The 27,063-nt window shown below is 34.9% G+C and overlaps 1 protein-coding gene across 2 annotated transcripts; it reads right to left on the bottom strand.

Moving 5' to 3' along the window:
* Positions 1-1,818: 1,818 nt before the first annotated feature.
* On the bottom strand, positions 1,819-27,063 carry LOC126974402 (uncharacterized). Of its 2 annotated transcripts, XM_050821881.1 has the most exons (8): positions 26,931-27,063; positions 23,574-26,734; positions 22,164-22,267; positions 20,406-20,605; positions 19,242-19,527; positions 16,361-16,498; positions 12,231-12,492; positions 1,819-9,728 (listed from the first exon to the last, which is right to left on the bottom strand). In XM_050821881.1, the coding sequence occupies exons 2-8, from the start codon at positions 26,532-26,534 to the stop codon at positions 9,222-9,224; spliced, it is 4,458 nt and encodes a 1,485-aa protein (XP_050677838.1). In that variant the 5' UTR covers positions 26,535-26,734; positions 26,931-27,063; the 3' UTR covers positions 1,819-9,221. The 2 variants fall into 2 exon arrangements, with proteins under 2 accessions (XP_050677838.1, XP_050677839.1); XM_050821882.1 differs by lacking the exons at positions 1,819-9,728; positions 12,231-12,492; positions 16,361-16,498 and having other exon boundaries at positions 17,941-19,527.

Below are 27,063 nucleotides of genomic sequence, written 5' to 3'. Positions count from 1 at the left end.
TGCCGTATGGGTGTCATTCCTCATGTACAACGGCGGCATGGACGGCTGGCTGAAGTTACTAAGCGTTCGACAACGACCAGAACTTGCGTGTTCCGGTCGGGTAACTGGAAAGCTGCTCGCCGACTTTGACGACGTGTTTTGATTTTGCACAGGCGATTTGCCGCTTAAAAAATCTGGAGGCACGGTTGTATTTCCTCTTAAGAACTATGCTGTTCGGATCCTTTGTGCCCAGCGCCGCAACCCAAGTTCGATACGCCTGTTTTTTGCAGTCAGATGCTGCTTTAACTGACGCATCGAACCAGGGCTGAGATCTGCCACCGATCGGTACTACAGAGCTTGGTATAAAAATATCCATTCCCTGCAGTATCACATCGGCTACTGCAACGGCGCAGTCACTAGGATCATCTGAAGGGAAACAAACCCTGCCCCAAGGGTAGGATGCAAAAAAGGAACGAATCCTATCCCACTCTGCTGACATGTAGTGCCAAACGCGGCGGGTCGCTGGTGGTCTGCGACGTTGGCGTCGGATATGCACTACACTCCTGACCAGGCAATGGTCGGACGTTCCGAGAGGTGCGTCGACAAAAATCTGGTAACATCGGGATGTGTAGTCAGCAGAAGATCTAATAAGTACGGCATGTGGCTATCCACATCCGGGAGCCGCGTTGGCGACTCAACCAATTGGGTCAGACCATAAGCCACTTCAAAATTATGCACAGATCGCCCTGCGTAGTCTGTGGTGCGTGATCCAAGCCATTCGGCATTGTGCCCGTTGAAATCACTCAAGACTACTATTTCAGCGGAGGGGATCTGTGCAAGCGCGTCGTCAATTACCGCTTGAACGCAGCCCATGAGATGGTCAGTTTCTGCGTTACCACTATGGGACCTGTAAGACATACGCATAGATGCGGACGCGGTGCTCTAAATCTACGCGGAGCCAGAGAGTGGACAGGTCCCTACCCTCAAAATTGCCGAGACGGCGACAGCAGATATCCTCCCTAACGTACACACATACCCCGGCATGAGGCAAAAAATTGTGCTCAATTTTGTACCCGGGGTACGTTTAATATGACGTATCGCTAGGTCGAGATATCTGCGTCTCCGTGAGGAAACACAAGGCCGGCTTCGCCGTCTCAAGGTGGTGGTGAACGGCGTTTAAGTTGGAGTGAATTCCCCTGATATTGCAAAAGTCCACGTTGAGTGTGGAGCGGGGTGCCGTGGTGTTACTGCCTCGTTTGTCCTTGGTCATGCGCGGTTCTGTGCCCGCCCCTCTCAACCCATGCGAAACATCGCTATGTTTAGCGGCCTAGTGCCGCTGCACTAGGCCGCTACTTCTCGCCGGTATTCTGTGCGAGTGTGGTAATTAACCCGAACGAGTCTGGCCCGAATGTGCTGACGTCAAAAGACGGCAAAAAAACGACAATGAGTAAAAGTAGATTGGGACAACGAGTCACAGTGGATGAACGACAGTGAGTCAAAGTAGATGATAGATAATGAGTCACAGTGCATGAACGACCATGAGTCAAAGTAGATGAACGACCATGAGTCACAGTAGATGAAAGAAAATGAGTCGAAGTAAATGAATCGCAATTAATTAATGTATACTATTGACAATTAGTCGCAGAAGATGAACGACAATGACTCGAAGTAGAACTTAAAAACATAAATCATGAATAAAAATTTGAAAAGGCCACTAATTACCTCTGACAAATGAGAAACCCAAAATAATTCGCATTCGAATTTCTTGGACCAGTAAATACCGATCTCAATGTGGTTCATAAAATTACTTGCGTTGTGGGGAAAAAAGAAATACATAAAACCATCATATTTAAAATTTATTGCTGACACTAACAGTCCAGTCCTAGTCCCCGCTGAACCGTAAATGGTGTACGACCCACGCTCGTAAACATAAAACTAACCATATATTTACAAACTACAACAAAACTCAAAATAAATAATCAATTTCTTCTAATAACCGAGTGAGTAATGCCTGTACACAATCGATGCTTGCGAATTGACATTGGTTTCTATTTCATTGTATTTAAGCTCGTGTTATAATATTACATTTTGTTTCAGGCATAAGTAGAAATGTATAAAGCCTTCATCAACTACTTATTGTCAATCCGCAAATATGTGTGTTTGTTTCAGGCAAGACTATTTACATTCATTAATAATTAAATTAAATAAACACAAAACGTGAAACTTGTTACGTTAAGCACGAGATCATTTTTATATAACACGAATTATATAATATATTCGCGGAAAATAATAAGTCAGATCGGAAATTTGCACAACTGGACACAAAATTTCATGTGGTATTTTCACACGTGTGTTGCAAATGGGTTCATGATTATTAATAGATAAAATTTGAGTGTGAGTAAGAAGGAGAATTCGATTTCACTTGAAAAAACCCAATTTGTTTTTTTTTATTGTGAATATTTGATTAAAAAGAGCGCTAAAAAATGCTGGGAGAGTTTCTTGCGCCGCTTCTCCTCTCTCAGAGCGCCATTTGTTTCCGAAGCTGTGGTAGTGTCTAGTATATTAAAAAGAATTCTAAAGGAATCAATTTTGAGAAAATAAATGCCTTTTATGACTTTTTAATAACTTATAGGTATACTTGAACAGTTTCTCGGATAACAATTTGCTATACTGTACCATAGAAGTGACATCAAAAAATAATCTAAAGGAATAATTTTTGAGAGAATAATTGCCATTTGTGCCTTCCGCGACAGAGGCATGCCTAGTGCGGAAAGCGCTGCTAATTTTGTTAATTTTTGTATCCACTTTACATAAAAATTTTTTTCATGTTTTCATTTTCCATTTATATTTTTATCATAAGGTGTCTTTCGTAATCATGTTGCCCATATTTCCGATCACACTTTTTCCGACACTAAATTGAACACAGCTGGTGTTATATCTTCACAGACAGCTAACGCTTCAAGATATCACACAAAAAAAACTTAAATAAAAAATGACGGATGCAAAACGCCTTCTTCACTCTGAACATATTCCCGCGCGTTGACAATGGGACAGTGCGCCATCTATGTGACGTCATAACACCTCAATAGTCACCAATCAAAAATATCGTTTCGAAACTAGCGGACTTCGCACTGACGTGAGACGTTAATAAGCACAAGGTTCTATCCCTATACCAACGCGCGGGAGTTATAAACCAACAAATAATTGCACGTATATTATCTACAAATAGTACAAATAAATTACAATATGAGGTTTAACGGAACTGAAAAAACTATTATTAAACAATATTAATTTAAAAAATAAAGAAATTGCCAACTAAATAATCACTATTATGATACGAGTTTTATGAAATGCAATCGAAAAGAAAATCTATTCTAAACAAACACAAACTTATTATGCCTACTACTCGGCTAAGTCGAGTTTTGGGGCGATGTAGATGGTTTTACGTAAAGTATTACGTTATTCAAAAGAATTGTTTAAGACGTCTGTGTAGTAAAGGTTACTTATAACATAAATGACTTCCTTAAATAATGATTCTACTTATTGGGAATGGAGCGACCGCCCACAGGCTATTAAATAATAAGTTTAATTGTACAACATTACTTTGTAAACATATTTTTTGATGAAAAAAACGCTGAGTTTGTTGGGCCCATTCTTCTTAGGTCTTAAGCTATCTTTTTAGAATGGGTGGTAGTTTAGGTTTTGAATTTCAATAAGTTTTGTCACATCCTATTTTCAATAATAATATTACAATTTGAAATATATTTTGCATGAAAGCCCACACAAAACAGTAATAAGTCTGACAATAATACAAGCTGGAAATATAATTTAATACTTTAAAACAAACAAACAAAAAAAGAAGACAGATTTGTGAGATCATGTGTTGCCAGTACGATGAATATAAGATAAGACTAACAACATTACAAGATAATTTATTTACATCAACGGCTGAGCCACAATTGTTGGAAAGGCAGCATACAGACAAAATAATAACGCATAGTATACATGTACAGTAATGCTCCCTATAACGCAGACTCTTATAACGCGTTTTCATATTACGCGATTTAAATCATCCATATATTTTTTTATGATCATAAGAGACGAGACAAGCAGGACGTTCAGCTGATGGTAATTGATATGCCCTGCCCATTACAACGCATTGCCGCTCAGGATTCTAGAAAAACCCAAAAATTCTGAGCGACACTACAATTGCGCTATAGTCACCTTGAGACATAAGATGTTATGCCTCATTTGCCCAGTAATTTCACTAGCTACGACGCCCTTCAGTCCGAAACACAGTAATATAACATACACTTCTTCATAGCAGAAATAGACGCCGTTGTGGTACCCATAATCTAGACGGCATCCTGTGCAAAGGAGCCTCCCACTGGTATAACACGGGGATTTACACATATTTCTGTATTGTGAAATTTATAATGATTTATACAGTTCACAATTAGCTTCGTGCAAAGGGCACGTGTGTCAATTGTGTTATTACAAAGTTTAATTATTTTATTAAATTTGTGTAATAAATACTTTAATAAAATAATAAACTAGGCAAACAATTGGAAATACTTGTTACGAATTGTGATTAATTATTATTATTATTACGAATGTCGACGTCGTTAAAACGCGTTATAAGGGCAGACCTCTACATTGCGTTTTGCTATAACGAGGGACCACTCTATCGCCTTATAGGGGATCACATGTACATCTATTCATAACCAGAAATAGTGAGTATCCAAAAATCCCTTCTTAGTCCTCACATCATTTAAGAAATCTTTGTGCATAGTCACAACGTTTGAGGCTCGGTGTTGATGAAACAGTCAGTCAGGACAGTAATTATATACTAATAGCTAAATAACTTTCCAGTAACATAATGCAGTTTAATTGATTATTATTACAATACAAGTCTCTTTTTCTAAGCGAACACAATCGAGGCAGTAGGAATATAATACTTTTAAGGTGCTATTCTATGTTCTGGCTTCACTTATCTCATTCTGACAAATTTATAATATTTTGATAGGAATTGTGGTCAATATGTTTAACAACGTGTTTATGTTTAATTCCCATAACTCTAAGGCACGAGACCGTTTATTAGAATCGAATGGTGTGTGATTTTTTTAAAGTATGTTTTTGTGTTTCTTATCTTTCATACAAAATAATTGAAATATTTATCAAATACTAGCTGACCCGACAGACGTTGTTCTGTATATATTAAATAAAATAATGCTTTTATATTAATTTTGTCAATAATATATCATAACATCAAAAATTACTCCGTAAAATATGTCGTAATGAAATTGTTTCACAGCAGAACTGTCAAACCCTGCGTCAATAAATTCTCTCATAGAATTTATGTATGGACACATCAAAGGAAAAACAAATTTGTTGTTTTTATTTAATTTAGCAGCATTTCCCTATTTACCTTTTAAACTTTCTTTGGACTTCCACAAATAATTCAAGACCTAAATTTGCCAAATCGGTCCAGCCGTTCTCGAGTTTTAGCGAGACTAACGAACAGCAATTCATTTTTATATATATATATATATATATATATAGATCAATATCACACACCTTTACGAGAAAATCGGCAACTATGCATACTAAGAGCTTCAAATTATGAGTGATTGTACTTTCCTACTTAATGTTGTACAAAATGTAAAAACTTTCGTTGATAATTGTGTCCTTTGATTAACTTTGTAAGTGTAAGTTTGGCAACGTCGCTAAGATTAAGACTTGACATACTGGTTACAATCAAGACACAATATACATTTTAAAACATTTTTACATCCATAATATACATTTTATAACACGTTTCTTGGACTTTTCTTTTTCTTTTTAGCTATAGATCATAGCCCTAAAGTTATGAGAATTAAATATAAACACGTTGTATATATCTATACAATTGTAATAAAATTACAATTTCTAAATATTAATTTATAATTAGAATTGAACAATTATTAAAAATACTTAATGCCATTTGTTAAATTAAGTGATGTATCATACACAAGAATAATTTCAATTATTTCATTAGCAATAAATTCATACGAAAAAAAAACAAATCTGTTAAATGAATAGAAAATTGAAATAAAAAAGATAATTGTGAACATATGAAAATATTATGTATTGGGATTTAAATAAACAATTAATACTTATTAATGTATTAAAAATTAAGAAAAGTTCATATGAGACCTTTTATATTACGTATAGTGTCAGAACAATTTTAATATTTAGAAAATACATAGTAATATTTCAATTATTTACACAATATGCAGCATTTGTAAAAAAAAAAATAACAAAATACCGAAACACGCAGTCGAAACAATCATTAGAATATATCAAGTCGTTATATTAAAACTTAGTTAAAGCTACGAAATAAAGTTAATTTAATATTATTGGTTAAATAAGCAAAGATATTCTGTTGTCAACTGGTCTATGGTTATGTCATGCTCTAGCAGTGATAAATATATTGTAAATTGGTAACCTACTTGGCCTTTGACATCTTGAAAGTTGTGAAAAAATAGACGAAAAAGACAAAATTATGAATCAATTGTAGTTTCATCAAAGCAAGTTCACATAACCTTGTGATTACTTTCAAGACGGCTACAAATTTGAGTAATTTTAAAAATAAAACTTAAGAAACCGACATCAAATCAACGAAAGAAAACAAATTAGAAAATGGCGTCAAATTAGTTGTTAATATTTTTAAGGTTTCCATTTAAAAATGAATGAAGAAAATAGGGTTATATTGTCGCAGAAATAATACAACGGCGAGCGACCCGTACCCTTCACTTAAAATTAATATTTAACGGATGGATAAGGAACCTTTTAATCCTGATTAAAGTACCCAAGCGAACTTTGCGAATAAAATAAAAAAAAAATATGTACCTAAAGCAGATTAATTTCAATAAATACCCGCTGAGTTTGTACCGCCCGCTATTCTATTAAATTATGGTGATAAATTCTGACTTTTAATAAGTGATACAAATATCCAACAATAAATTAAAAAATAAATGAATTTGATAAATTTAAAACGGGTTTCGTCACACGAGCTTGCTTTGCTGACGCTACGGCCGGTTGTCGCGCGCGGATTATACTAGGCTTATCATATTTGAAACTACCCTCAATTTCGAAATGTTATTTGAACGAGCCTGCATAACGTAATGTTATAAAGACAACAATTCATAGTATGTAATATAATAAAATAAATTAAAAAAGTATTATCTTACTATGTCGGTAAACAAAACGACGTTCACTGCTAGAGCAGCTCAAGACCATAAGAACACGGTAATTATTAATGGCACATACTTACTTGAAGGTACTGTTATGTTTATAAATATTTCAGCGCAATATTTACAGAATTGAGGCTGTTGACAGAGGACATCGTCTGGGATTCGGAAGTGTGGGTTGTTATGATGCAAACTTATTCAATACAGTGATTATTTTCCGATCTAATGTACGTTTTCTTCGAGCTTTAGCAACACAACATTAAATTTTGTCATAAAAGATACTACAAAACAATTATATGGAGCGGTTGGTGGGATTTATTATACAAAAATTAAATCGCGAATATCTTTTATTTTATTATCAGTTTTTGGAGTTTGCTACTTCTCGATCTAATTTATCATCGTATTGAAAAGAGTATTAAAACACTATATTAACCTTAATGACATATAATAAGCGCTCTCTCTCTCTCGTGTATTAGGCAGAGTTTTCACTCAGTTGTGTTTCGACCGCGCTTTGAATACAACGCCACGCAAAGACAAATTGTTTGGTGAAAAACTGTCCTAATAACAGCGTAATATCTAAACTTAAATATGATATATTTCAGGTTCAATTCACTCTGTTAAAATTTAGTAAGTACCTACGTTAGTAAAATGCCAAAAAAAATCAACTTGCGAGATGTTATTATGTCAAAATATTTAACGCACTTGGGTCTAAGAACTGATCGTTTTACGAATTTGTCTTTTCTTATAATCTTAGTAGATTTTCAAGAAAACTTAAAAAATACTGAATATGTGAAGTAAACAATATAAAATTTTTTTTGGATAGCGACTCAAATATCACAAATAACTAATAAAAATCAATCGTTTTTTTGTAAATTCATTTTTAACATTTTATACCTTTTTATTATAAGTTCTTAGGGTTCCGTAGCCAAATGGCAAAAAAAGGAAGGCATATAGATTCGTCATGTCTGTCTGTCTGTCCGTTTATATGCCACAGCCACTTTTTCCGAAACTATAAGTACTATACTGTTGAAACTTGGCAAGTAGATGTATTTTGTGAACCGCATTGAGATTTTCACACAAAAATAGACAAAAAAACAATAAATTTTGAGAGTTCCTCAAATGTTTTTTTTCATCAAACCATCAAATTTTTCTAAACCGAATAGCTTGCGCGAGAGACACAGTTTTTTTAATACGTTATAAATCGTTACACCGAACTACAAGAACTTTTATATTGTATTACTTGTTGCTACGGAACCCTTCATTGGACTCACTCCAACTCCCACTTGGCCACTTTTATTTACTATTTAAAATCAAACAGTAGTACCTTGTACCTTGGTTTTAGACTTTATTTTATAGTAAAAAAATAAAACGTATTCTATATAGTTTTTTTTTGTTCATTTATGTTAAGGTGTTGCCATTATTATTAAGTTGTAATAACATCCCAGACGATGGCCATATATTATGTGTTATTGAAGATCTGACATGACATGAATCTTGAGTATAAGGAACGTTAACTAAAACTTAAGAATTTCAGTTAAATTAGCATTTATTTAACTATAATTTATTAATTATAATGAGATCGTAAAAAAAGTAACTAGCAGCGTGACTTTTTTTTTAATAATAAGGGTTAAGTCATATCTACCCATGGCTGTATACTCATGATTCGCTGTCATGAATGAAAACTTCAAAAAAAAAAACAATACACCAACAAAACTTTTTACAATTTGACATTTACCCGACACAACCTAAAACTATACAATTCATATTCAATTGTAAAATAAATATATTCTTCCGATAAAGTCATCATTACAATCGGCTAAAATTTGAAAAAATGTTAAAGTTCAACGCGCTATTTACACGAAAAATTTTTCTAGATATTTACACAGCGACTTTCTATTAGTAATGTACTTTGTTGCCACACGGAAACCAAGATATGTATTACGAAGACGAAATACTTCTCCCAATTTCCAGGGAAATCTCCTCAATTTAGGAGAGTTTGTAACACAAGTGTTACGCTTCAGTCGCGACAGTCTCTCTCAATTGATGTATCTTAACGTGTTTATTGTGATTAGATTTGTTACTAGAAGTCTTCCCGCATATATTGCAAGCGAACGGCCGTGCCCCACTGTGAACCTTCATATGCTCGGACAGGTAGTAACCCCTATGGAAGGACTTACCACACTCGGGCACTTTGCACACAAACTTCTTCGCCATTTCGTGTTCCCTGACGTGGCGCTGGCAGTTATACTTCCTTATGAACTGGCACCCGCAGTAGTTGCACGTGTATGGCCGCACCGACTTGTGAGCATTCATGTGCGAGATGTACTCGGAGTGGCGGACGAAGGCGCCCTTGCAAAGGGTGCACTTGTAGGGCTTGGCGGACCGGCTCATGTGCGTCCACCTGTGCAGCTTGAGGTTCCATTTGGTGGTGAACGATTTGTTGCACACCACGCAGAGGTAGGGACGCTTGCCGCTGTGAATCTCGAGGTGGGCTCGAAGATTTGTGCGTAGATACACCTGGAATTTGCGTTGTTTGTTACTAGTTATTTTTGCAACTATTGTGTAATAAGGGGTATTAAAACACGAATGTGGGTTTGATAATGGTATCACATGAGTGTTTTAATACCTAACTATCAGTTGCATACAGGACTTTATTTACACCCATAATATGAATCCTCTATAAAAAGATTCTGAAACAGTAAGCTTACTACTAATAATAAAAAAAGCTAGTCTTAGTAACCATTACATCATCTAAACGAGTGTTGTAATGTACTGAATTTCATTACAACACTCGTTTGGATGATGTTATGATTATAAGGGTGGTTAATAATGGGTGGTTTAATGTTGGCAACTGTTTTAGAATCTTTAATAGAGGATATAAAGCATAGAGTGGGATATTTCGTTGCAGAGGATACCAACTAAGAGGATACAACTTTTCTGTCGTCAAGCAGTAAAGTGCGAGCATTACTGTGTTTCGGTCTGAAGGGCGCTGTAGCTAGTGAAATTACTGGGCAAATGAGACTTAACATCATCAAGGAGACGAGCACAATTTCGTTGTCCCTAACAGACCTTTGAGCGTGACTCTATCAGGTGAATGTCTTGATGGTCGTCGATTTTTCTCATAAAAAAGGAGGATATATATGTGTAGTGATTTTCCAACTCCCTGACTACCAAAAGTATAGAGGAATCGCTCTAGTTTATAAAATGCTAAGTGAACAGTTCTTGAAGTATGTGGTCTGAAAATAAATGGGGATAATCTATCACGTCTAAGATTTGCATATGAGATCGTAATTTCAAACAAAACATGAGATTGAGAAAATGATAAATGAGCTGGAGACTGAAAGGAGAAAAGCAGCATTAGAATTGAACACCCAGAAAACCAGTCATGACAACTGGAAGCAAAGAACCTATATACATCGAGGAAAATACAATTGAGTATGTTGATGAATATGTATGTCTCAACAAAAGACCTAGCAACAGAAGAAACAGAGAGACGTATTGGAAGTACATGGAATAGATTCTGGAGTATGAAAGATATATTCAAAACTAAACAAACTAGTATGGTCATCAATAGAAAACTCTTCAACATCAGTATTCTGCCTGTATTGACATATGGCTGCCAAACTTGGTCCCTAATAAAAGCACAGATCCAAAAACTTAAAACGTGAGAATGCAATGAATAGAAACGCATGACGGGGAAGAAATCAGATAGAATAATATATCAACAATAAAAAAAGCACACAGGAACCAAAGATGTATCTATAACCATTAAGAAACTTAAATGGAAGTGGGCTGGGCATATAATCAGAGGACTAGCAAAATAGAGTAAAAAATTAATGCTTGGTACACAGGTCACATAAATGGAAATGGAGCAGACCTTTAAAAAGATGGGTGGACCAAATAAGAACTGTGGCAATTGGCACATGGACTAGAACTGCGGGGGTAAGAAGGAAATTGGAGGAGGCCTTTGCCAACAATAGACAAACAAAACCAAGAACAAATAGAAAGCCACAACCTGAGATTTGAATAAAGCATACAAGATTTTATCAACAATACGTCACTCGAACGGTTGGCTCAGTTGGTAAGAACGCTCGCACGGAACGCGAGAGGTCGCGGGTTCTTGTCGGCTTTTGTTTTCAATTTTTATTTATGTAATAAATAGGCAAACAGACAAGGTTTTTGAGGAAGTCTAAATATTATTTCAACATAAATATTCTAGATTAAGTAAAACACATTGTAGATCTTGTCTGAATAAACGCTTATATTATTATTTTTAAGCGGCCGCTGTGCCCGCGTAAGCGGTAATGTAACTGCCGCCCGTCCCTCACCTCCTCCCCTCTCGGAGGTGTCGCCTGCTATCGTCACGTCAAGACCTCAACGTGACTATGCTGCTGCCATCTACCAGTAGCCCAGAAAGCGGAGAGTGCTGAGGACAGAAAGTGGAAGCGGGCACACCCGCAACAAACCCACTTGTAGAACTGTGTCTAAGGGCCAGACCGACAAGGATGGCATTTAGGTGGAGCGGAAGAAGAAGAGGCGTCCTGGTCATAATCAATGTGGCACAGTACCGAAAGGAAAGAACCAGCTCCTGCGTCCCGTAATCCCAGCGACGTATATCTTCGTCTCTCGCTTTCACAACGCCACCAAGGCCTCCGATATTATTCAGTACTTGGTGGAGGAGAGAAGGTTCCTGTTGGGGGACGAAAAGTTGGTGACGCGTCACGCAGTAGACTCTTTACTCTTTTGTTGTTTGCAGACCCGACAGCACAAATATCGAGGTTCCTGGACGTGAAGCTGTGGCCGAAGGGGGTCATGTTCCGCAAGTCTCGTGGACGTCCCCAACCCGCGACTCACATCGCCGCGAAGATGCGACGTAGATTTTAAGTTATATAAATATGTATGTTAGACTTAAAGGTATTTATGTTATAGGCCTTGTAGCCTGAAATAAAATGATTTATTATTATTATTACTATTATTATTATTATTACTATTATTATTATTGCGTGACAGCTGACTGACCTGTTTGCACACGTGACAGTGCACGTTGTCCACCTTGCCCCGCAGCTTGTCGGACAGGTAGAACTCGTTGTGCACGCGGCGCACGTGGCGTGTGAGCGAGGCCGCGTGCACGAACCTGTCGCTGCAGTACAGGCACGCCTTGGGCTTCTCGTCGTGGGTCTCCTTGTGCCACAGCAGCTTGGCCGCCGAGTGGAACACGGCTCCGCACGCGTGGCACACGAAGTCCTTCACCTTCGCTTTCTTCTTGAGGTGGTGACGATTTCTGTGGGGGTTTTATTTATTTATTAAGACTTTCATGGCTATATGTAAACTAGATAAACGTTATACAATACTTGTACTCTGGAAGTACGCCATCGGACCTACCATGAACTCTTATTGCGATTCAATTGACAACCTAAAATGAACTGCTTTGCTATTTCTTACCATGACGTGTATAAAGCTATCTAATTTAGGTTGACATCAAATCAACTGATTAAATCGCAATGATGTTAATTGAATGTCAAAAATGATATCAACTGAATCGCAAACTGATTTAGTTCGTTCATTCATTCGTACCATGAGGTAATTTTTCTACCTAAACTGGATAGCTTATGTGTTAAAATGAGCGATTCGAAAAAGTTTCTTCTTCCTTAGAGGAAAGTAAATCGTGTTTTTAATAACTTTTAAAAAATAGGAAATAGGAAGGGAAAATTTTATTGATGAAAGATGAGATGAGAATACTTTCGGACTTTTTTGTAAAACAAATATAGCCCGGCCCGGACCCGTTCGCAAGAACGAAGAAGAATTAAAAAAATGTACTCTGTGCAGGACCACAGAGTACAAATCAAACATCAATGGAGGTGCGTAACTCGTTATTTTTACGAAAACACAAGCAACCATTTAATTTGTAATTCAAAGAACTATATTTATTTATATTTATATTATTTAATAAGTACAAAAAAAGGCTTAATGGTTTATAATTTGAAGCTATAAAACGCAATTTTAAAATATTTATTTAGTATTATCATTTTAGGTTTCGAAACACAACGCATATGGTTCGAGTAAGGGAGAAAAACTTATGCAACGACTGTAGAGCGTCATCTCTTTCTCACACCGCGGACCACAGACAAATTTATTTCGTTCATTCTTCATAAGCGATCCAAGCGCCGTTCAGTAAAAGGCACTTCATGGTACGAATTTTAGTGATTCAGTTTAGGTACCTAAACTAAACTGCATCGGAATCGCATCGCTTATTAAAAGTTGGTGGTAGGCCCTCATGTTTAACAACTGTATTGAAAATGTTATTCGTCTTTTTGCCCTCATAGTCATAACAAAATTCAAGACTAGTCTTTATCACCCAGGTGCAATGCTGGACCTTATTTTTCCATTGATGTTGATTGTTGACACCTGTCAAAGTCACTCATACTTAGATACTCTGTGGTAATCATAAGTATTGTAATGTAAAATTTTGTTACTCTCGGGTATATATCCGTACCTACTGTCGCTATTAAACTATCCAGGTCAAATAATGGCTTCAATAATAATGTTTTCAATAATCTATCTATCCTTAGTTTAACTTACTAGAGGTAGACAAATCTATCCTAATACGCTTACTTACATTTCAATAACCTACTGACAGCATTGGACTATAACTATATTGGACATAACTATGGATAGATAAGATCTTGTCATTAAACGGTGTAACGAGGAATGTAACTAGAGATACGTTATTGAAAACGGCCGTAAAATAGATGTTTTAATTAATTAATTGATCTCATTATGTTCACGACGAGATATTGATGTTAATTGCATTTTTTTATATCACCAGCTTCCATTCATGGTAAGATATATTTCATGCAATACTATGGTTAGATCTAGACTAAAAACTATTTCGATAATTCTTGCAATTTCTGGAAAAAGGTGTCGCTTGACAATAGGGTATACGTATGTAACTTATATTCAGTTGAAATATTATTTTTTCTATTCTTTATTATTATTTATTTTATCTTAAATAGATTTTTTTATTAAATTTGTGCTGAATAATAAATATGAAATATAAAAAAGTACATAAGTTGAAGTGCAGTGTGACGTCAAAGTCTAGATAAACATAAGCAATGGTATGGTTCCTAGATATTATTGTCGGTGGTAAGCGATATATTAAATTATATGTTAGTTTTTTATTATTCAATTATCTGTATAATTAATATTTACAATGACTGAAACTGGATTGTTTAAAATGCAATCTTCCAAAAATGGATGCGTTTATGATAATGTTTTTTTTTTTTAGATATTGACTATCTTGCAATCTGCCTAATCACTTGGCATTTGGCTAGAGGTTACACAGTTCAAATTAGTCTTGGAATGGTATTAGTCCAGTGACCAATCCATTTTTTTTTTAAATGCCAATCTTAATATATATATTTCTTGTGTGCGTGTGTATATCACTGAACTCCTCTTAGACGGCTGGACCGATTTTGATGAAACTTTCTGTGTGTCTTCAGGTGGATTCGAGGATGGTTTAGATTACAATTGAACTACCTCCTAAACGGCTGGACTGATTTTGATGATATTTTTGTTTGTTTCATTGAATTTGTGATTGGTTTAGATTCTCAATTCCGTCCATGTTATATAATTCTCCCGCTCATGTGTATGTTAGTGAACTCCTCCTAACGGCTGGACCGATTTTTCAAATTTAAGACGTGTGTACAGGACAACGTCTGTCGGGTCTACTAGTATCTTATACAATATTGAGGTCTTGAGGGGTATGATAATGTATGATAACGTGTTTTTGTGTTTCGATCCCAGATTGTATTTCTTCTGACTTTATAACAGTGATAAATTGCAAGGTAATTATTTGATAATTAATTTAATTTTAAAGTTTTCTCAATTCATATTTTCTCACACTAATTTCTAAAACTAAACATAATATAAGTATAAATGCAGAAAATATAATTTAACTGGAATTACCATATCTATTTTTTTTCTGATAATAAAGATCATTAACATATGATTGTCGTTGAGATCAATGTTAAGATTCTGTTTTAAGTTTTTGCATTTTTAAAGAAAAAAACAATCCAACTATAAACTAAATAAAAACGCGCCCGCTCATTGTATGAATTATCACTATATGTAATGAAATGTCATGGACTGATTTAGTTGTATTGCGAATTTATAGGCTATTCTAGGTAAAAATATAAGTTCTAAATAAGTAAACAACAATATGTACAAACAAAATATTCTCCGAAACACGCTGCGTCTAATGGTATACGAATTATTCTGATCAGTTCAGTAGTTTTCGCAGTATAACAGAAGGAAAAAACCGGCCATACATTTATCTATACTATAATATTATAAAGCTGCAGTGTTTGTTTGTTTGAACGCGCTAATCTCTGGTACTACTGGTCCGATTTGAATGATTCTTTCAGTGTTGGGTAGTCCATTTATCGAGGAAGGCTATAGGCTAGGTTTCGAAATTAGGGATCCGTAATAAAATTGCTATTTTGTAACACAAGGTGTAAAATCGAAAACCTATTTTTGCGTGCGCTGCTAAAACTATTGACAATAGAACAAAATGATGCTATAGATACAGGCTATAATATAGGCAATATTTTATCTCGGTATTTCCACGGAAACGAGAAAAACGCGGGTGAAACCGCCGGGCACAGCTAGTTAGTACAATATAGATTCTTGGGATAGACTCTGACGTCACAGAAACCCCGCGCAAAATGGCGCGTTTGAATAGCCGAAATATATTGCTGGGAAAAAATATATATTTGTTAATTGAATAAGATTGTTTTTATCTATAATTCGATGTGTTTGATAATTTTTAGGATGTACAAAATCAAATTTAAGTATTTTTAAAATTCATGCATATACCTTATTTCATGACAAATTCCAGAATCGAAACAGTTTATTATTTTTAAGCTATATCACACACTTCTGGGATTAATATAATGCAGGAATGCGGAACCCATGCCTCTCGGGTGCTGTCCGAGCGCTCTTACCAACTAAGCCAACCATCCGAGTGACGCATCCATCGTAAATCTTGGTATGTCTAATTCAACTCTCAGGTTATGGCTCAGATTACGTGAATAAAGTGATTTTGATTTGATTTGAACATAACTCTGTGTATGTTTAATGAATACACTAACCTATGCTGCACCATATTGGAGTATCTCCTAAAGGTCTCGTCACACACGGTGCACTTAACGGGCGCCAGGCCCGTGTGGATGTTGCGATGCTCATTCAACTTCTGTCGGGTTATGAACCGCTTCTGGCATACTTCACATCTATGGACAACCATTATTCACAATGTAATATATAATATTCGCAGCCTTCAGCCTGCACAAAATGGCCCCTCAACCTTAGACTCAACGAACAATATATTTTGCCCTGGGCTTCTCCGGGGCATAAAAATAATAGGAAAGTCCCAGGCCCAAGGGTGTCGTTAGAGTCGACTAAGGGAATTTACCAGTCAGAGGCTTCTTTGCACAGGATGCCAGCTAGATTATGGGTACCATAACGGCGCCCATTTCTACCGTGAAGCAGTAATGTGTGAACATAATTGTGTTTCAGTCTGAAGGACGCCGTAGCTAGTGAAATTATTGGGCAAACGAGACTTAGCATCTTACGTCCCAACATGACGAGCGCAATTATTGTAGTGCCCCTCAATTTTTTTGGGTTTTTCAAGAATCCTGAGCGGCACTGCGTTGTAAGGGGCAGGTCGTATCAATTACCATCAGATGAACGTCCTCCTCGTCTCGTCCCTTAATGTCATAAAAATATATACATATATATAATATTCGCAATGCAAGCAAGTCAGTGTACCAGTTGAGGTGAGCGGGGTACTGAATGCTCATTGGTCAGAAAATAATCAACAACATATCATCGTAAACAATCGCTGCTGGCTACTGTGAGTTTATATAAGATCTGTTTTCATGTGGTATCTGAAAGCCTTAATTGGGCGTCTGGGAATCATCGCAACAGTCTAAAAGATGACAATCCCCAAGCACTCACAGAATGGCGACTGATGAGAACAGAATTATTTTCAAACAAAATTTAAAATAACACAAGCATTTCGTCTCTATTCGCTATCTGCTGATTCAAAAATACAAAGCTAATTAAATCATCGTTATTTGGCAATGTTCAATATAGTTTTAGATAGTTGTTATCAAAATAATTTTGTGTAATAATTTTATTTTTCAAGTGCAGTAAACTATCAAAATATGTATATAGATCTTACTGTCTCTCTCTCTCTCATAGAACATGTATAACATTATCAATAGAACTCATACAGATTTTTTTTTTTTTATGGTAAAGGAGGTAACATGGTGTTACGTGATCACCGCCACCCACATTCTCTTGCAACACCAGAGGAATCACAGGAGCGTTGCCAGCCGTTAAGGAAAGTGAACGTGCTTTTTTTTGAAGGTACCCATGTCGTCCCGGAAGGCACAAGGAAGCTCAATCCACAGCTTGGTTGTACATAGAAGAAAGTTCCTTGAAAGACGCACTGTGGATCAACATCAAACATCCATGAGTGGGGTTAATATTCTTATTTGTGTCAAATAAATTCAAATTTCCAATACAGATGGATAGAATTTCGTATAAAAATTTTGTGTGATAAGAATTTAAGTTACCATTATTTTAAATTAGCGCTATAGTTTTAAACTGAAATAATGAATATATGATGAAATAGTCTTACAGTATAGGATCCGAATACGAAACAACCTTCTAATAGTAATTATAATAAATTTATTTACAAAAAACATAGTATACAATGGTGTTTAAATGTTTATTTCAATGGATTCTGTGTATTTAATGGATGAAAATCTTAAGTGAGGTATCTCATTGGATATAGAATACTTTGAAGACTTATATATTATATGTAATTAACTAAATATATAAAATTTGTTTTAATTGTACTTCTCGTTTTAAGAGATCATTTACATATCTCAATGCCTCAGACCTGAGAAGAACGGGCGCAATAAACTCAGCGGGCTTTTTTTTTCATCAAAAAATATGTTTACAAAGAAATATTGTACAATTAAACTTATTATTTAATAGCCTCAGGGTGGAGTGGCATCATTAAAAAGTCATGATATAGTAACCTTTACCACACTAACGATTTTTAACAATTCTTTTGAATATCCTAATACTTTTGTTTTAAACATTTTCTGGGATCGTGTTGTAAAAGCATTTATCTACGCCCATGCTTTAAATTCTCTATTAAAGATTCTGAAACAGTTAGCTTATTGCGAACATTAAAACTGTTCCAATGTTCTAATTACCATTACATCATCCAAACGAGTGTTGTAATGTTGTACTGAATTTCATAACAACACTCCTATGTTTTTTTTTTCGATCCTATATCCGATTTTATTGCTCGATGCGTGGTATCTATATGAATTTAAAAAAAAGAAAATTTTCGTTTACGTGCGTTCCACACTACCAGAACGTCGCGCGCCGTAAAAAAAAGTAAGGTATTCGAATCCCTGCCATTTTTCTTCGATATTTTTATTGTTTTTTTTTACAAAAAATGAGCGATTCATTTTAAACGCTGCAAAAAAATATTATATTCGAGTGAATTTTAATTATTGCACTATGCAAAATGTAAATTACTACTAAAATAAATAATTGTTTCATTAATACTTAGTTTATTTGTATATAATCAGTAATTAATGATATTAGGTTACTACTAGGACTGATGTTTTAATGTTAGCAGTAAGCTAACTGTTTCAGAATCTTTTAGAGGATTCATATTCTGGGTGTAGATAAAGTCTTGTATGCAACTGTAATAAGTTATCAGTACACTCATGAGATACTATAATTCACATTCGTGTTTTAATACCCCTTATTACACAACAGTTGCATAAATAACTAATACATAGCCCCAGAAAAAACTTACTAACTCGACTTAGCCTAGTAGTAAGCATTATAAGTTTATGTATATATATATATATAATTTATATAATAACTATCTTATTAACCATATAAATAACCATATCTATAGAACGTACATGCACCACTCACTTATAGTTCTTTATCCCCAGATGTGTCTTCATATGCAGCGAAAGGTTTGCTCGTCTATAGAACCTTTTCCCACAAGTCTGACATTCCAACGGATGCAATTTCAGATGTTCATTGAATGCCACATCGTTGCCCTGGTCAATCTTGCATATCTCACAGATGAAGTTTCTTTTCCTCTTCTTCTCCTGCTTGATCAAACTCTTAATTTCCGGTTTACAATCCCTTAGAATATCATACTCTTGTAGGGCCGCCTTGGGGTCCGTCACATCCGTATCAAATAGATGTTTCCCTAGTAATAAGGCAAAGAACAGCTGTTTAAACAACAATTTAAGATGACAACATAATATTATATAGTATCTTATAAAGGCTAGTAGACCAATTTTGTGGGACTTTAATATGACAATCGCTAGATGATTTGTTATGTTTTTAAAGTGATAACCCTTATTTATAGGATTAATACACAAATAAAATTTGAATAAATACAAAAAAACATAACAAATTGTTTAGAACAAGAGCGACATCTTAAGTCAATTTCCTAATATGCAAATACTTTGGTTGAGCAGGTTATCAACTGTAAAGTAGATCCTGAAGACACAACCTGAGAGTTGAATAAAGCATACAAGATTTTATACGTCACTCGAACGGTTATCTCAGTTAAAAGAGTTCATAAAATTTTGTTTGTGGAATCGCTAGATCGTCTCGCGAACAATCTATAGACCATCTAGAAGCCACTCTGTCTCGTCTAGTTGTGAATGTCAATGTCATATCCGCAATTCACCATGGAGGACATTGTTACTGATTTTCTCTTCTAACTAGTGTGCTAGCACTCTTTGTGATTTGCAGGCAGATATTCCAGGACCAATTTTCTTAGGGACTCAACACAATAAAACCCATCTACAATTAGTTTTTCTTTTATGAAAATAATTGGTAAAAGTTTTTCGGATTTTTCAAGAATCCTGAGCGGCACTGCAGTGTAATGGGCAGGGCGTATCAATTACCATCAGCTTAACGTCCTGATCTTCTCGCCCCATATTGGCATAAAAAAAATTTAAACTGTAGACATGACAACCCGTCTGGTCGTGACCGCTCTAGTGTGTGGGTGCTCTAAATCTAGTCACTATGGCGTACCATGTTATTCTGCCTACAGAAGTTAATACAATGTTATACCTGCTAGAATATTATCATTGATCTTCTCTTCTTTCTTGATAGATCTCGCTGTGATCATGCGACTGTAGGTTTTGTACGCCGAGCACGTTGCCGTGACGTGCTCGTTCGTTCTGTGAGCCCGCAGTTCCTTTAGCGAGGCAAACTTGAGGCCACACTGTGTGCACGTATGAAGACGACACTTGTACTGAACATCATCATCCCTGAAATGAATGAAAACTTTATTAATAACAAACACACAGAATAATACAAGTAAAAAGACTGAATATCAGCCGGATGAAATAAATATATGTATTATATTATAGTGTTGTTCTTAATTTAAAAGTACTGTGTGGCAGTTATTGCTATCAAAAGGAGCTGACTCAGCGTCATGCAGTGTTGGTATACTAACAACACAGCGCTGATTTTCAACAGCCTGCTGATGACCCATTGGGTAAGTACTATTGTTAGATAATATTTTTTTGTTTTATTAAAGGTTCCATTAATATTTTTATTTAAAAATGATAATTTGAAAACTGGTACAGCTGTTCATAACATAAAAGGCATTTATTTTCTCAAAATTGATTCCTTTAGAATTTTTTTTGATGTCATTTCTAATAACTACTAGATACTACTACCGCTTCGGAAACAAATGGCGCTCTGAGAGAGAAGAAGTGGCGCAAGAAACTCTCCCAGCATTCTTTTTTTTTGCGGTATTTTCATATAGGTAGATAAATATTAAAATAATAGCAATTTTAGAAATATTGGCAACAGAAACAAACAAAAAGTTTGAAAGAATCACAAATCATTTCTTATAAGTTTGACATTATAGGTACATAAGTAATTAATTTTAATATTATGTCCTTTACAGTCTTACAGCATGTACATTTGTTTCAGGTATATAATGAGAAAATAAAAATTATTTCAATCTAGCACCAATCACTACCATTAAAATAAGAATGACAAACACTCTCAGCTTGGTGGTCTTCTTTAACATGACATTGGCTATATTGTGGTATACTTGCCACAGAAGCCACAGTAAGTAGAATAGAATAGACAACTCAATGAACACTCTGTCATTGCGTGGCGTTGTATTCAAAGCGCGGTCAAAACACAACTAAATGAAAATTCTACCGTGACTCTGACTAGACGTGTTGTTAGAGTGTTGCTTAGACAAAGTGTGACAAGGGGCTGGGAGGGTTCCTAAATTTTGTAAATGTGCAAACAAAAAAAGTGATTTAGGTAATATTTACCCTCAATTATATGATGCGTAGTTATGCTGATAAAAAAATAAACAAAATGTACAAGAAGTAAACATATTATTTTTTTATGACAATAAGAGGGCAACACGAACCCAAAAACCCCAGAAATTCTGAGCGGCACTACAACTGCGCTCATAGCCTTGAGACATAAGATGTTAAGCCTCATTTGCCCAGTAATTTTCCTTCAGACCAAAACACAGTAATGCTTAAACATTACTGCTTCACGGCAGAAATCACGGTTGTTGTGGTGGTATTATGAAAATAATACATACATTATGTATAGTTATGTGATGTAGTGACAATGTTGAAACTGAAGTGCAATCTAAAATCAAAGAATAGCAAAGAAAATTGAATTTAAATAAAAATCGAAACACTGATGATTTAAATTAATAAATTTCTAATTACACAATTAAAAAAAATGTGACATGGACGGGGGAAGGGCCACAAAATCATGAAATTCATGTGATGTAATTTATAGTTGGCCCCTAATATTAGATTACAAACATAATAGTGTACTTACAAGTTATCTTTCTTTTCAGTTACATCAACATCTGAACCATCAGACACCCAACTCTCTCTAGCAATCAAGTCGTAAGGCTCCGTGGGTGTCACTTCACTATACATCTGAAAGATTTAATATAAGCCTCTACACTATTTGTCACAATAAAATATATAGATCACTGCACAGTATAGTTAAGTGTCATTACAATTTACATTACTTGTGTATCCAACACACTAACAATATTTTTTTACAGGCTGGAAACACTGTGGTTGAAACAGAAAATTGAGAATAAAGGTATTTTCAACAAATTGTTCCTATTGTTGACCATTTATTCAAGAGTATCAAATATGAACAGTGTAAATTATAATTAAATATCTGGACGACCAAGCCTTGTTTGGATTTTTAAGAATGTACAAAACTTTAACCAAAAAAAAAACTAATAGGATATCTGGATTCGAACCGGGGTCTTTTACTTTCCGGATCACCCAATATCCCATCTGAGCTATTACAGTCTTGTACATAGTGGCGAAATTTACCTTTGAATTATTATTTATTGTAGCTGTTTCTCATTAAAACACGCATAAAGCCACAAATTTTATGAAAATTGTTGTCATTTGAGATTCAGATATATATATGTGTATATATATATATATATATACAAGAATTGCTCGTTTGAAGATACGGGTATAAGATTAATTATGTATAATTACGTACATTGTTCTTCATGCCTAATATAAATTTACAGTGTCAGTCTCTGAGACTGGATGGCTCACTAGAAAATGTTGTGCAGAGCCAGCCAGTGATTACGATCTGCTATGTAATTTTATTTAATGTTAATAATGAATGTATTAGAACTAAAACTAACAATATTTATCTGTCTATAAAATATAGGATAATAAGGAACTTTATAAAATTAAATAGTAATATACAAAGCAAATAGTTATAAATAAATATATCATTTTGAATCGATAATATTCTCGGTTTCATCATAACTTAACTGTTAAAGACAATCTCATACTGAAGATCTTACTTTTACAATTTTTATTTTACTATTTACTTGGTTATATATTGTAGGTCCTAGATAGTTAGTATGATTTTGACACATGACAAGATTGAACTTGGGAACACAGTAAATATTTATGAATCTACAAGAAGGTATAGGCAAATTTTCTTTAAGGCCACCAACCAGCCTTTATGTGCTGTTTGATTATTAAGCAGTGTAAAAATAATAATCAAATGGTAAGGACTCTAGTTTATTTGTATATGTTAAATTGTATTACTTGCTCAAATACCTGATGTTAAGTGATCACCTCCACCCACATTTATTGCAGTATTTTCTGAAGGTATCCATGTCATATTGCAATATTAGCTCATATAATTATAATAAATTTTTGTGAACACTTCTTAAAAATAAATATCCAATCTCACCCGACTCCATGGTGATTCCATGTCCCCATTACTCTCTTGGCCACTAAGTTCTCCTCTAGGTGGCATGTGTTCATCAGCACATATATTCAAGGGTGGCTCTCCTTCACTTCTGCTTTCACTCAAAATATCATCCTTGTTGTCTGGTTCCTCGCTACATTCAATTTTTCTTTCACTTTCATTCCCATCATAGTGTACCTTAGTGCTATACGGAATTTTATAACTGTTGTCAATTAAATTTGGTAATACAAATTCATTTCGCTTCTGAGATGGCTCCCCCCATACATCATCCGGTCTTTCTGAATCGTTCGACTCTTTGTCTGCATCAAAAGCTTCTACATGGTCTGGTGTGAAATAGTCAGCATAGATATTGTCTCCAAAATAATTTTCACTCATCATATTAACAAACTGTTTATTTCTTTTTGTAGTTTCCGAATCCAAAAGTTCTTCATGGTCTGAATGATCATCAAATTTGTCGGCCGGAATATTCCCATATGTAATTACATTAATTGGACGTATGGTATCAAAAGGTGCATCATCATTATTGCATCTATCTACTTCACAACTAAATTCATAACTAGTGTTAACCTCTTCCTTAATATGTAAAATGTCCATTTTATTTGATTTGTCATCATGACTAATAGTGGAGGGTGCAACAGGTTCAATATCCATTGATTGTTCCTCTGTATCAGCATCAACTTCATTTTTATTACAAATGTCTTCTGTTTTATTTATATCCTCTTTTATGTCCTCAGTATCTTCAGATTTCTTTACAACACTTGAATCAAAAAATATTTCTACTGGCACAGTATTTGAAGAAGATGGCTGTGGTTCTTGTTTAGGTTGGACTACTTTTGAAGCAAATTTTTTATTTTTTATTTTAAGAATTTTTTTGTGCTTTTTAACAAATATATTATTCAAACTTAATGGTATATTACGAGGCTTTGGTGGGTTTCGTACCTTGCGTTCCTCTTGAAGATTTAAATTAATAGAGGATCTGGGTGACTCAGACTTCAATGTTGAATTTTGTCTAGATGATTCTGGTATGGAAGGGTCTGGACTTGGTGAAACACTTAAACGAGAACTAGATCCGGATGTTAGATCTTCTGCATCCAACCCTGATTCATAAATTTCACTTTTTGTTTTGAAATCTGAACTTGTGTCAGGACTGTAATGATCCAGTTTATTGTTACCTGCTAACAATTCAAGTGAACTAGTCAATTCATCTTTGGAATCAATTTTGATTTCAAGTGAACTAGTCAATTCATCTTTGGAATCAATTTTGATTTCAAGTGAACTAGTCAATTCATCTTTGGAATCAATTTTGATTGACGGATCAGGCTTAGTTGATGTTATTTGATCCATAGAGTTTTCACTGTTTTCCAACAATTCACTACATGGAGATATAGATGGTTTTTCATTACAAATAAGATCAGGTACTGGACAACTGTCAGAAAATTCATCTTCCATTTTATCTTCTTTAATAGAAACATCTTCAGGATGCAACTTTCCCACATTTTTTATAACTGATAATGAATTAGTTATTAAACTGTCATTGCTTGAGGTACATGGTTGAGCACAATCATCAGTTAGTTTTGGAATTTCTTTCTTCTCTTCTAAATCTAGCAAACTATTTTCAGGTGATGGAGTCCTTTGAACATAGCTCAACTCATCAGATTCAGTGAGATCCATCACAGTGTTGACCATATATTTGTGATGCTTAACAGGAACCTCAACTTTAATATTACTAAGAATTTTCAAACCTTTACAAGAGCTGGGTAATGAAGTATGTAATTTATCTGATACTGTAGTGGTGGGGTTATTAAGTATTTCTGGTTTTATATATTTCTCATCTGTTGCTGACATGGGGCTCACTTCAATTATCAAGGTCTTGTTTGACTCATTGGAGACTGGCTCAGCTTTAGTCATAGAATTAGATGGTGGTGTATTGTACATACAAGATGTATTACCAAACTGGTCAATAACCATCATATTTTGATACATTGAGCTGTTTTGTGCTGCATTATCATTACCATTCAGCATCTGTGGAACATTAGAAATATAAGGTTTGCCATCAACACTGTGAACCATCTCCCTGTAGATAATTTGTGAATTTTGTGTAACAGAAGTTGCATTTGGTGCTATTCCTTCATGGGCCATTTGATTAAACTGACCATCTATTGGCTGACTTAGGTTTTTTGGACTTAAAATATCTGATCCCATGCTATTTCCAGAAAACATCATTGAATATGGTTTTACACTAGGTGCCATGTATCTTACACCTCCAATGTTTTTAACCATCATATTGTTTGATTTTGGTATAAATTTAATGAAGTTGTTGTTTCCTCTTGTTGCATTTGCAGGTACAATTCTGGGTGGTAGTTTCATATTACCTACAATTGGTACATTATATGTAAAAATTTGGTTTCCATTATCAGTAACATTATAATCAGTACTTCGTGAATACTTAACTTCACTCTCATCGGGAGTTTCAGAATAGAATGGATATTGTTGGTTGTAATCAGTTGTTAGGTGAACATTTGGAGTAAATGCATTTGAGCTCTTGACAGATTTCACCTCACAGTCTGAGAATTCAGCACTGTTATTTATTAAATTATTCTCAAAATGAGATGCACCACTTTGAAGTTCAGGATTACAGTTACTGGAGACATTTGATGATGCTGATTTATTTCTACTAGGGGTTCTAGGCCAGTATCCACTATCTGTGCTCCGTCTTGAGGTTGACCATCTTACACTATCATCTGTTAAAGGTGTTCTGCTTCTGTAAGATCCCTCTGAGCTACTTGGTGTTAGTGTAACGGTTGAATCATTAGATTTTTTGGCAGATAAACTGCAAAGTGCTTTTATCACCTGATCTTTTGGGTGAGTATCCAAATGAGACTCCAATGACATCCCATTGTGAAGGTATAATGTACAAACAGGGCATTGAACCCTTTGATCCATTTTGTATTTTATACAAATATTTACAATATAACTCGACGCACAGGTTCACACCTGGCGATAACTGGAGTGTTATTTAGAACAATGAGTCCATCGATCGAGACACCGCTGTATACGAGCCTCGTCACGTATGTTATTACAAGAAACACTCAAGGCAAACGGCCCACAACACATATCTTCGTTTACACACGTCTTTTATCGATCTGTGAAATAAAACCCAAAAATTAAAGTAAAGCACTTCGACGAAATTCAATAAAACAAATATGTTACTTGCCATTCTAACAATGAAGGGACAAAAGAGCACAAAAATAAAGATAAAGACCATTAAACAAAAAAATTGAAAGCAATTTATTGTGAGAAAATATTCTTAGGCTCCTTTTCAAAATATAAATTACCCACCACTTTATAACTATTGTTATGTATATTCCATAGCAATAATTGCTACAAAATATTATGGACATGTGTTTTATTTAATACTCTAAATCTAAAAATATTCACAAATAGTCCGACATATTGCGATCACCGATGAACG

Source organism: Leptidea sinapis, chromosome 32 (assembly GCF_905404315.1).
Source record: "Leptidea sinapis chromosome 32, ilLepSina1.1, whole genome shotgun sequence".
In the NCBI taxonomy this organism is placed as follows: Eukaryota; Metazoa; Arthropoda; class Insecta; order Lepidoptera; family Pieridae; genus Leptidea; species Leptidea sinapis.
This window is presented reverse-complemented; position numbering and strand designations above follow the sequence as displayed.